An 11847-nucleotide genomic window follows, 5' to 3' on the forward strand; every position below is an offset into this window, starting at 1 on the left:
CTGCGCCAAAATAATTAGATACTTGAATACCTGGGCACTGGCTGCTTGAGTTCATATGGATATATACATATGGATGCCATGAATAAATCAGCAGACTTGTGTATGTCCGTGTGCATCAACCGATGTGGTTTTTATTATTAATATATGAGATAATGCTGTGACGGAGGCCAGCCTGATGGCTCTCCGAGCGTGCGTCCACTGGCTTTGTTATTGCATATTTGTGCTCCAGCAGCAGCAGCAGGCTACACCCAGCTCCAGGCATTAATAACAGGGACTCTTCCTATTCAAACGCAGTCTCCAGACCGTCACAGAGCTGTTGTGTTTCAGCAGAGGCCTGAAGAGTGGACACAGATAAACCTCATCTTACTTGAAGTTTAAGCAGAATTTCCAAATGTCTTTAAAAACATAGATGTTTTTCTTTTTTTTTCTTCTACTGAGTGTCATCTGTTTTTGCCTCGGTTGCTGTTTCCCCACTTTTTCTGTGTATGGGACCCAGACTCATGCCAGAGAGTTGTGTTTTTTGGCAGGGAGGACGGGGTGACGTCGACAGGCGTGGTAATAACAATGAGAACACTATTAAGTCCAGACTACGCGGGGTCTCGGAGAAAGAGAGAGAAGGAGAGGAAAAAAATGTGGGGTGTGCCCTTAAAATATTAAATTTATGTATTGAAACTCTCATACCTGAGGTGGTAAAAAACTTTCACTCGAACTGAAACAAATGCGACCACACTTTATGGCATTGGAGTTTCCTGTGAGTCGGGGAGTGCGCACAGAGAATCCGAGCAGTACAGTACATAGGAAATGACTCATAGGAGTGGAGCTGTTAGCGTGGGTGTGTGCGCGCTATTAAAACAAGGCGCAGACTCCTCCGTATGACTCACTCTGATGCTCGCTTTTCCATGCTGAAAACCAGCACGGACTGTTAATCAGATGAACTTTCGGGAATTGTGTAGCCGACAGCGAGCAGCTTTCCCTCCGCAGATATCATGGCTTTAAACGCTCTTTGCGCGCTCTGCGGACTTATTATTGCGGCGGTGACCACTTTCCATGGTGTGAGCGCGCAGAAAAGTAAGTAAAATACGCTTTTTGTCCACCCTCACATTTTTTGGGAAAACAACCTTTACTAAAAGAAAGAAAAAGCAGGGGAATACCTCGTGTGCGTTAAATGTTCCCATTTTTTATTCTTATTCCTAAATTTTGATTCATAAGTGCTGGCGTGTTTTGCGTGAACACTGGTCAGAGCCTGGTGGTCTGCTCTGCTTATAACGGAGTCAGATAGTGGGGTCTGCTTACAGAGCCGCTTCCTTTACCAGCTGCATTGCTCACCGGTTCCGCATTCCGATCGCCTTATTTCACCTCATCCATCCGAGCCTCTCGGTGAGAAGGACAAGCCACATGGAAATGCTCTACCGCCTGTGTCCATTTTGGACAAAGACACATTTATAGGGCCTCGAAAAAAACAAAACCCAAAACAACAGAAAACCCCAGCTTTTTAACTTTGTTTCCACAACGCTCTGAAGTTTTTAAGTCTTAATCCCAGCGGAGAACACCAGGCGCAGAGTGCACCAAGAACATAAAACTCTGAATAATTAAATGGGTTAGGGCCATTTCCTCAGGCATTAAAGTGCCAAATGCGTTTTCAAAGAACTAACAGCAAACCCTGTGCTTTAATCTTGATTCTATCTGTGGGAAATCTCCTCTACATCTGGACATCAGCTGTTGATCCACCCACCCCTTCCAGTTCATGACAAAATACAACACCCCCACACCCCAAAACACACTTTGTCAGACTAGGTGTTGAGACTTGCCAAGGTCTCTTAGTCAAAAAAACAGAAAAAGAAAAAGGACAAAAAAAACTTGACATTTTGTTTCTTTTCTCCCACTCCCCTCTGATTAGACACTTTACCACAAGAAACACCTGTGGTAATAAAGAGATGTAGAAATGAATGATTCAGCTCCTTAACCTTTTAGCTTAATGCTTGAAGTGTTATCAGTCCCATCAAATTTCAGGTTACAGAGGTCACCCAGCAGTCAGGCTTCAGTTCCTTCCAGTTACCTTTTGAACTCTTGTGCCGGAGTCCAGCTGCATGATGTAGTGCTGAAATCATGAGGAGAAATGCTTTACAAGGACTGTGACACATTTTTTTTTACTGTGACCAGGGCTATAAAATGAGTCAGTCAAACCCTGGAGGGAGACTGGCTGTGGAGGACGGAGAGTCTCTGAGGGCCTGAGCATGTGGCTGTAATATAACCAGAGAGTCAAAGTCAAAGGAGGTCAAAATGTTTCAAACATGAGTGTATGAGCAGGTGGCTTTTGGCTACAGATGGTCTAACAATGACCTGTACTCAAAAAACTCATACATCGGCATACTCATGCTGGTCTCAGAGTTAACTCTGGATTTCTTCAAGCTATGACTGGTGAGACAAATGAAGTGAATGTAAAATGTTTCCCAAGTAAGGTTCAGTTTGGACTGGTGGATTTGGCCCAGTGCTCTCCACATCCCGCACCAGAGAAACATTTGTCTTCTTTAATACTTAGCTGTCATTAATCAGCAGCATAGATGTGACAGCTTTTTAGCCCAGAGTTCCTCCTTCATTTCTCATTTGTTAGCTTTTTATACTTTGTGTAACCTTCATTCTTTCTAATGGCCAGTAGGGGGCGACTCATGTGGTTAGAAAAGCAGAGAAAATGACCATACCTCTTACTTCATTTAATACCTCAACACCATGTTTCTGATGTGTTTATTGTCCGATTTGCTAGTTTCAACTTATGTGTAATACAACCTGATGTTCATTTTGTAAACTATGGTTGCCATTAAAAATAAAACTGACACCAAAACCGTGGATGCGTCACTGTGAGGCTCGCTTATGAATTTAAGCTGCTATGGTATGAATATGCATATGATGGCATCTTTATTTCAAAAAATTAAGATGTTGAGTCTGAAATACTAAACTTGAGACTTTATGAGTCACAAATCCCCGTCAGTGATGTCACAGTGGCTGTGTCCATCTTTTACCTACAGGCTATGGTCAGGGCCCTTGCATTTGACCCCTTAAGCACAGATTTTCAATGTGCAAGCTCTGATAGCCTTCAACAGATGTCCCTCTGTCTTTTGTCCTGTCTCCATGATGGAGACAGCTGCATCTCCCTGAGCCTGGTTCTGCTGGAGGTTTATTCCTGTTAAAATTGAGTTTTTCCTTCCCACTGTTGCCAAGTGCTTGCTCATACAGGGTTCTGTATTATTGTTTATTGTTACTTTACAACATAAAGCAGCTTGAGGCAACTGTTGCTGTGATTTTGAGCTATATAAATAAAGTTGAACTGAACTGAATTAACTCATCATCTGAAAACAGATGTCCAGAGACTGAAGCCGAATGTTCCCTGCTGGTGTCGTCATTGTTGAGTGATTCGTCACCATAGCTAGTTTGTCTTCCAACCTGTGGTTAGAATTGTGAAACAATGTATTTTAACTCAAACCATGACCTTTTCATAAGCCTAGCAAAGTCGGTTTGATGTGTAAACCCGACCACATGGCAAATGACAAAAGCAAAAAAAACAACAACCATCAAAAAATAGCATTCCCAGAATGGAGGGCAAGACCTGTCTCCTGGGTGGAAGTCCTCCAGCCGGCTTCAGCCTCTTCATGCAGAATTTCTTTTGTTTTGTTTTCAATATCTTTTCAGCCAAGAAGGTGCTGCTCGAGCACTACCCCTGAATGTTGGAAAAAATGTTGAAACCAAGCATCAGTAATGTGACAAGTTATTAGGTAGCAAGCTCTGGTTTGACTTGAAGTGCATCCTAAATACTAAGAATATTTTAATGTCACGCTTCCAGTTTGCTATGACGACTTCTGGTAAAATATTTATGAAGAAAAAAGAAAAAAAAAAAAGACACCTTTGAGGCAAAGCCAAGATAAGCCTAACAATGTCACTGTGACATTATTAGGGCTGAACCACCGATACCACGCTTTTGTTTCAAAGCCTGTGAATCACTCCTCTTCAACTAGAGTGAATTATCACTTCAAGAGTCTTTATTATGTAAATTGTTTGATGCTCGTTAGATTGACACATTATTAAATGTGGGATCTATTTTACTTCATTTGCTGCAACTTTGTTTCACATTTTGCTGATAATACTTTTATATTACTATTTAAGTCAGGCTTTTGAACCACAGAGTAGGTCTTGTGATCAGGAATAAAGGATGTGAATACTTCAGCCATAGCACAGTAAAGAGATTTACTTCATATTGGTATTCATAACTTCTTTGTTTCATTTTTCTCCAAGCCTGCCTGATCTGGTGTAGTTTCTACTTTCGCCTTTGTCTGCCCAGCACTGATGAGGCGGCTCATCATCTCCTGAGGTCGGTGTAGCAATATATTTGTTACATGGTACTGCCGCAGTTTCCCACGCCTTCATTTCCCTACTTTGATATGCGTCAGGTTCACCTCTGTGAGTTTTGCTATTGCTCTCAGCGGTGGTTAAAGCCAGCAGTTTAAAGGCAAATGTTACCACAAATCATGGCGCAGCTGGTTTCTTGTTAAAATTGTTAAGCATAAAAGACGTTTGCTTTCTTAAAATTCTATGCAAATGCGTGTGTGATGCATTTGATGAGGAATGATTATCATCATTTATCAAGTATCTCTGGGCGGTTTCCTTGTTATTATCTGTAATGCTGTCGTGTCTGGTATTGTTTGACCTTATTAGGTTGACTTTGAGTTGTAATATTGTTTTTGCAGAGATTGTACTTCATGCATGTCTTCAGGGCATATGTGTTTCTTAACCAAATGCAGGATGTTGAAGCTGCAGAGAAAACCGCACGCTATTAAAACAAGAAAACGGCCTCTGCTCTCAGCCTGTCTCACATCTTTAGCCTTGTCCTTTCCTTATCATCTAGGAAGTGCACGGCTTTAATTGTCCGCCTGGCTGGCTGCCAGAATAAAGAAACGAAACTGTCCATTGTGGCTGCAGAGGTAGACGTTTTCTGTCTGGGCTGAACCAAACTGCCACTTCTTTTTCTCACAGATGCAAATTTATTCTCTGGAAGTCACACATATACGCGCATAAGACAATTCGACGGAAGCACTCTGTGAAAGCACATCCTGCTCTTCACACACATGGCCCGAATGTTCACGCACGCCAAACCGACTACTTGTCTGTCGTGCAGATGAGGTGCACCGACAGATTCTCCTTCCTCGTTTCACTTTATGAGAAGAGAAATCATTTGATGTCCTGTTCAGGTCACATGTTTTTACTGCACTGGGTAAATGGAAACCCAATTTCTCCTTCAAACCACCTGGTTTATTTGGTTACCTTCTAAGATTGCAGTGTAAGGTTTGAGATAATGACTGGAAATGAAATGTCATGACTAACCTGCTTCTCTGTGTGTGCAGGTCAGTGTCGGAGCTCGGAGTTCTGGAGCTCAGACTATGATGGTTGCTTGCCCTGTGAATCATGCAAGCAGTACCCGAAAACCCCGTCCTGCAACACATGTGAGCCACTGAGTCGCATCTGTTAAATCTGTTAAAACATCTGTTAAAACTTGCTTGTCGAGTGTTAGAGCTACCGTGAAAAATTATTTGCCCCCTTCCTGATTTCTTGTCACGCTTACATGTTTCAGATCATCAAACACATTTTAATATTGGACAAAGATGAGCTGAGAAAATACAAAATGCAGTATTTTAGTGAAGGTTTCATTTATTAAAGGGGGAAAAAAAAAAAGCAATCGCAACCAACCTGCCCCTGTGTGAAAAACTAATTGACCTGTCTTGTTAAATCAATAATTAACTGTGATTAAACAAATTTTTGGGAGGATTTGGCTCCATTTCATGAGCCAGACACAGACCTGATTACTGCCAGACCTGCTGAATCAAGAAGTTACTTAAACAGAACCTTTCTGACAAAGTGAAGCAGGCTAAAAGATCTCAAAAAGTAACACATCCTGCAGGATCTAAAGAAACAGCTCAGAAACAAAGTCACCAACATCTATCAGCCTGAAAGAGTTACAAAGACTTTTCTAAGGCTTTGGGACTCCAGTGAACCACAGTGAGAGCCATTATTATCTACAAATGGAGAAAACATGGAACAGCGGCTAACCTACCAAAATTACCCCAAGAGCACATCAATGACTCATCCAGGAGGTCACAAAAGACCCCAGAACAACATCTAAAGATCTGCAGGGCTCACTTGCCTCAGTTAAGGTCAGAGTTCATGATTCAACAATAAGAAAGAGACTGCACATCTTGATGATCCTCAAGACTTTTGAAAAATAATCTGTGGAACTGACGACACAAAAGCTGAAGGTTTGGAAGGTTTGAGTCCCGTTACAGCTGCTGTAAAACATCATACCAACAGTCAAACATGGTGATGGTTATATGATGGGCTGGGGCTGCTTTGCTGCTTTAGGACAACCTGCTGTAATTGATGGAACCATGAATTCTGCTCAGTACCAGAAAATCCAGAAGGAGGATGTCCAGCCATCAGCTTGTGCCCTGAAGCTCAAGCACACTCAAGCTTAAGTCCACCTTTGAATGGCCTGGAGAAAGCAACGCTTTGGAGTGGCCTAATCAAAGTCAGGACTTAAATTAGATCGACATGCTTTGGCATGACCTTAATCAGGCCATTGGTAGTGGACAACCCTCCAGTATGAATTAAAATGATTCCACAAAGTGGGCCAAAATTCCTCCACAGCGACGAGAAGACTCATTGCCAGATAAGGTGGCAGGACCAGTTATTAGGTTTAGGAGGTAAATACCTTTTCACACAGGGCCATGTAGGTTTGGATAGTTTTTCCCTTAATAAATAAAACTAGTTTGCACTTACCCAAAGAATGCCCTCTTCTTCAGCCTGTTAGTAAAGCAATCTGTCATAGAAAAGATGTGAACCAAATTTTCAGTTTCTTGTCATTTATATTGGTGTGTTTTGACATTTATCGCCAACATTTTATTTAAAACCCCCCCAAAGGGCTGCTTTTAGCTGTGTTCAACACATTAGTGTTGGTGTTAAAGTGGAATTCTAATGGTTTTTTTTTAATAGGCAAATCAGTGGATGAGACACCCGACGTCTGGAAACTGGCAGCAATCACCAGCTTCTCAGTACTGGCTGTGGTGCTGGTCAGCGCTGCACTGATCATCGGGGTCATGGTGCATCGACGCAAGTCGCACAAACGGCCTTTACGTGGTAAGATGCAGGACAAAGGTGTTTCCTTTGATGCATTATTTTAGTGTAAAATGAAGGGAAATGAAGTTCACTACTTACAGTTGTTTTCCCGCTGTGTGCTGGGAACGATCTCTAGATTATTTTGATCCTGGAGAGATAAGATAAGATAAGATAAGATAAGATAAGATGACCTTTATTAGTCCCACAGGTGGGAAATTTGTTTTGTTACAGCAAAGTGCAAAGTTATGTAGCAGAAATTAGAAAACACTGGAATGCAATAAAATACAATAAAATAAAATAAAATACTATATACAATAGAATAAAATAGAATAGAATAATATATACAATAGAATAAAATAGAAATACAAATACTATATACAGCTGAGTAGGAAAATACAAAAATACAACTTCGTCAGAAGAAGAATTGCACATATAGCAGTCTTATTGCACATGTGTGGGTTTGTGTGTTTGATCAGCTGCAAAAGTCTTTATTGTGGAGTCTGACAGCAGTGGGGAGGAAAGACCTGCGAAGTCTCTCCGTCCCACACCGTGGGTGCCGCAGTCTCCCACTGAAGGAGCTGCTCAGTGCTGTCAGAGTCTCCTGCATGGGGTGGGAGATGTTGTCCATCAGGGATGACAGCTTAGCCACCATTCTCCTGTCACTCACCACCTCCACTGGGTCCAGAGGGCATCCCAGAACAGAGCTGGCCCTTCTGATCAGCCTGTTCAGTCTCTTCCTGTCCCCAGCAGAGATGCTGTCACCCCAGCAGACCACACCGTAAAAGATGGCTGAGGCCACCACAGAGTCATAGAAGGTCTTCAGGAGTGGGCCCTCCACTCCAAACGACCTGAGTCTCCGCAGCAGGTACAGCCTGCTCTGCCCTTTCCTGTAGAGGGCGTCTGAGTTATGAGTCCAGTCCAGTTTGTTGTTCAGATGAACACCAAGGTACCTGTAGCTGTCCACAGCCTCGATGTCCATACCTTGGATGTTCAGTGGTTGCAGTGGAGGATGCTTGTGCCTGCGGAAGTCTACCACCAGCTCCTTGGTTTTACTGGCATTGATCTGGAGGTAGTTCAGCTGGCACCAGTCCACAAAGTCTTGAGTCAGTCCTCTGTACTCCTTGTCGTCCCCATCAGTGATGAGGCCGACTATTGCAGAGTCATCAGAGAACTTCTGCAGGAAGCACTGGGTGGAGTTGTGGGAGAAGTCTGCAGTGTAGATGGTGAAGAGGAACGGAGCCAGAACCGTTCCCTGTGGGGCCCCCGTACTGCAGACGACCCTGTCCGACACACAGCCCTGAGTCCTCACATACTGTGGTCGGTCGGTGAGGTAGTCCAAAATCCAGGTAGTGAGGTGATGGTCCACTCCTGAGTTCTCCAGCTTGTCTTTCAGAACCGAGGGAAGAATAGTGTTGAAGGCACTGGAGAAATCAAAGAACATGATTCTCACAGTGCTCCCAGCGGTCTCCAGGTGCGCGAGGGAACGATGTAGGAGGTGAATGACGGCATCATCCGCTCCAATGCCAGGTTGGTAGGCAAACTGAAGTGAGTCCAGTGATGAGCTCACAAGGCGCCGAAGCTGAGCCAGGACCAACCGCTCCAGGGTCTTCATCAGGTGGGACGTCAGAGCCACCGGCCTGTAGCTGTTGAGGTCCTTGGGGCATGAAGTCTTTGGCACTGGAACAACACAGGAGGTTTTCCAGAGCTGTGGGACTCTCCCCAGCCTCAGGCTCAGGTTGAAGAGGTGCTTGATCACCCCACACAGTTGGTCCGCGCAGGACCTGACGACCCTTGAGCTGATGCCGTCTGGACCCACTGCCTTCTTGCCATTAATCCTCAGTTCCCTCCTAACCTGGGTGGTTGAGAGAGACAGGCTGGAGCCTTGTGTTGATTGTGTATTGGATGCTGTTGTTGGGGGTGGGGAGGAGTGAGCAGGGTGAATAGAGGAGGTGTGAAGTGTCTGAGGTGTCAGAGGTGGAACAGCAACAGTGGGGGTGGGTGAGTCTGCAGCCGATGTTGGAGACTGCCTCATGGCTGAATCAAATCTGTTGAAGAAATGATTCAGTTCATACATATATATATCTGAAAAAACTGGAGGATGCTTAGGGGGGGGCCAATAGTCTGCTGTGCATTATCTTGTAATTATGAATTAAACTTGGCGCCGTAGTTTCGTAGTTTCCGTCAGCTACTGAGTATCAGTGGTAAGAGCAGCATTTGCACATGCAATTATGATTTCTGGGACGGGGTTAGGTAATCCTCTTAAAAATCGTTTGGCGTCTCTGGTGTAAAGGAGTTCTTGGTAAACGTGAGAACAGTCTGTGCTGTTCCTGTTTTTTTTTTTTTTTTTTGGTGTGAAGACTCTGCAGCTGAGTCACAAAAGGCTCAGGATGTATTTTATTGTATTCAGATTCACCGAGGCCTTTCTAACAGCAGGAAAAGGATAACTAAATTCTTGATGCCCTCTTTGTGTTGTCGCAGCCGTCATAATGTTTTGGAGCGTCAAAAACATTGTTTTAAAATGCTCATTGGTTTTTTATCTTCATTTATTACAGAACCTATCGAAGAAACTGCGGGGCCACTTTATCAAGCTTAAACCACTCAGTAAGTATCACATGACTCTCTCGCTGTGGAAGAAAAAAAAAGGTACATTTTAATAAGGCAGACAGCAGATCTGCCACAGAATATTCTGCGGCTGCTTTAAAGGGGACCTACTATGCTTTTAATTTGCTCTGTATTATGTCGGCCATTTAAACCTCCTGTTTGTGAGGTGCAGCCAATCATAAGAAGGTTGGCTTGAATGTAGAAAGAGCCACAAGTGTTATTTCAGACAGCGTACACGGAGAACTGCGACTCCCTCAATGATAATGTAAAAAATAAAAATCACAGAGTGGGAAACCATAATAATGGGTCCACTTTTTAAAATGTGACTGTAAAGCGAGGTGAACTAAACTGCTGTCACTGCCTCCACAGCCTCATCTTCCTCTGAAAACTGATGTAACAGAACCAAGGAGCCACTGGTTACTAGCCGGGCGGAGGAAACCTCTGAACGGCGAACCGTGTACTCTGACTGCAGGGTATACCTCGACCAGAAATGGACCTTCTTTTTTTTTTTTTTATTTATTAGACTGTTTGGTGAAGAGATAAGCTCAGTTCTCATGCTTGGTGTAGGTCCAGTGGTTAAAACAGGACTTGCAATGAGCAAATCTCACACCTCTGTAGGTATATTAACAGCATTATACTAGTGGTATCATCTTTTAGAACTTGTGTGCCTTCATATTCCACTCCGTTGAGATTTTGATCTGGATCATTGGGGGGGGGTTAGGCAGGTTTGACTGAGAATTAACCGTAAAACTAGAGTCTGCACGCCTGCATTGCGTTGTGCTGTTTTCAGCAGGACTCCAGTGAATGTAACACAGCTACATCCGCCAGCTGGGCCACAGTTTGATCCCCCCTGCTGTTCAGCGGGGTAACACAGGGCCTCTCTGTTGGTCATTTACCACAACAGCCTCTGAAAGATAGATCACATGTGAGTAACACATACTGTTTGGCACATTAAGGCCATATGAATGTAGCTACCTTTTAAAAAATCTTTTTAGGTGAATTGTACTCCAACCTTTGTTCCTGCCAGTACCTGTTCTTGTAGTTGCCTGACGCAGTGAGAACGCTGTTGAGTAAAGGAGCAAACTGTACTCATGCACTGTTACTGGGTCTCCTGAGACCAACACAGACCATTTATTGCAGGTCACTAAAATATTGTCTTGTCTGTTTTTTTTTCTTTTATTTCATTTAGAGTTTAGATGTCATTTTTGCCTAAAACAAACCCTGAATTCACATGACTGTTGCAGCAGCGCTTTGTAACCCAGGATGCTTGAAACACTAGACGTACAGCCCCAAACTGCTAACATGTGAGAATGTTGTGAGGAATGTACTGCAGAGAGGAAAACTAACTACACCTACAGTGTTTTAAACGGAGCTTCAGCAATCACAGCGCTTTTCAGATCTGCAGCAAGGCAAAAAAAAAAAAAAATGGTTGCAACTGCAGTGGTCTGTAATTTTGTTGCCGCTGAAGCCAACACGAACCACAGTGGACAGGGTTGTTGTTTTCAGCTTTTTTTTAAATGTTTTTTTTCTCTTACCAACATTGAACACGATTCTTGTGAATCCTTGTGATAATTTGGCACCGACAATGATTCAGGTCACGGATCTGTCTGCTTGTGGGTGAACTGCTTGCCCTCTGGCAACAAAATTGGGGAACCATTTAACATACATTTTATTGTCTGTTTTTGTTTCTTTTTTTAATTTTTTAAAAGAGGTCTATATTATTTATTTTAGTATGTTGAGCTGTTGTAATGCAACGAGTGTGACAGACAAGCACAGTTTTAAAGGGACACCAGTGAAGATTTTTTCAAAACGTCCACCAGGCCAGCTATTACTGAACAATATCTTAACATTTTCTACTTGTTTCTCTTGCCTTCTAGTTCTTCTTGTATATAATGTAAATGCACTGGCTTTTACTTAATGCAATCTTTATAAACTGCTTTTTGTGTAGCAAATGTATTTTCACAATAAAACTGACAATTTCCATCACTGCTGCAAGTGTTTTTCTTTACTTTATTTATATAGCGCCAAATCACAACAATGGCCGCCTCAAGGAGCTTTATATTGTCAGGTAAAGAGAAAACCCCAACAATC

The 11847-nt window shown here is 43.0% G+C and overlaps 1 protein-coding gene across 1 annotated transcript; it reads left to right on the top strand.

The window, feature by feature from the left end:
- The first annotated feature begins 748 nt into the window (after positions 1-748).
- On the top strand, positions 749-11739 carry LOC116319931 (tumor necrosis factor receptor superfamily member 12A). Its single transcript, XM_031739399.2, has 5 exons — positions 749-1068; positions 5391-5489; positions 7033-7176; positions 9708-9756; positions 10126-11739. The coding sequence occupies exons 1-4, from the start codon at positions 987-989 to the stop codon at positions 9746-9748; spliced, it is 366 nt and encodes a 121-aa protein (XP_031595259.1). The 5' UTR covers positions 749-986; the 3' UTR covers positions 9749-9756; positions 10126-11739.
- Positions 11740-11847: the final 108 nt, after the last annotated feature.

Source organism: Oreochromis aureus, linkage group 8 (genome assembly GCF_013358895.1).
Source record: "Oreochromis aureus strain Israel breed Guangdong linkage group 8, ZZ_aureus, whole genome shotgun sequence".
NCBI classification, from domain to species: domain Eukaryota; kingdom Metazoa; phylum Chordata; class Actinopteri; order Cichliformes; family Cichlidae; genus Oreochromis; species Oreochromis aureus.

Bases quoted from the DNA above. Each gene is read 5' to 3' on its own strand.
- LOC116319931 (XM_031739399.2), top strand. From the start codon at position 987: ATGGCTTTAAACGCTCTTTGCGCGCTCTGCGGACTTATTATTGCGGCG. The intron at 5,490-7,032 runs GTGAGCCACTGA...TTTTTTTAATAG, and splicing joins AACCCCGTCCTGCAACACAT to GCAAATCAGTGGATGAGACA. The intron at 7,177-9,707 runs GTAAGATGCAGG...CATTTATTACAG, and splicing joins GCACAAACGGCCTTTACGTG to AACCTATCGAAGAAACTGCG.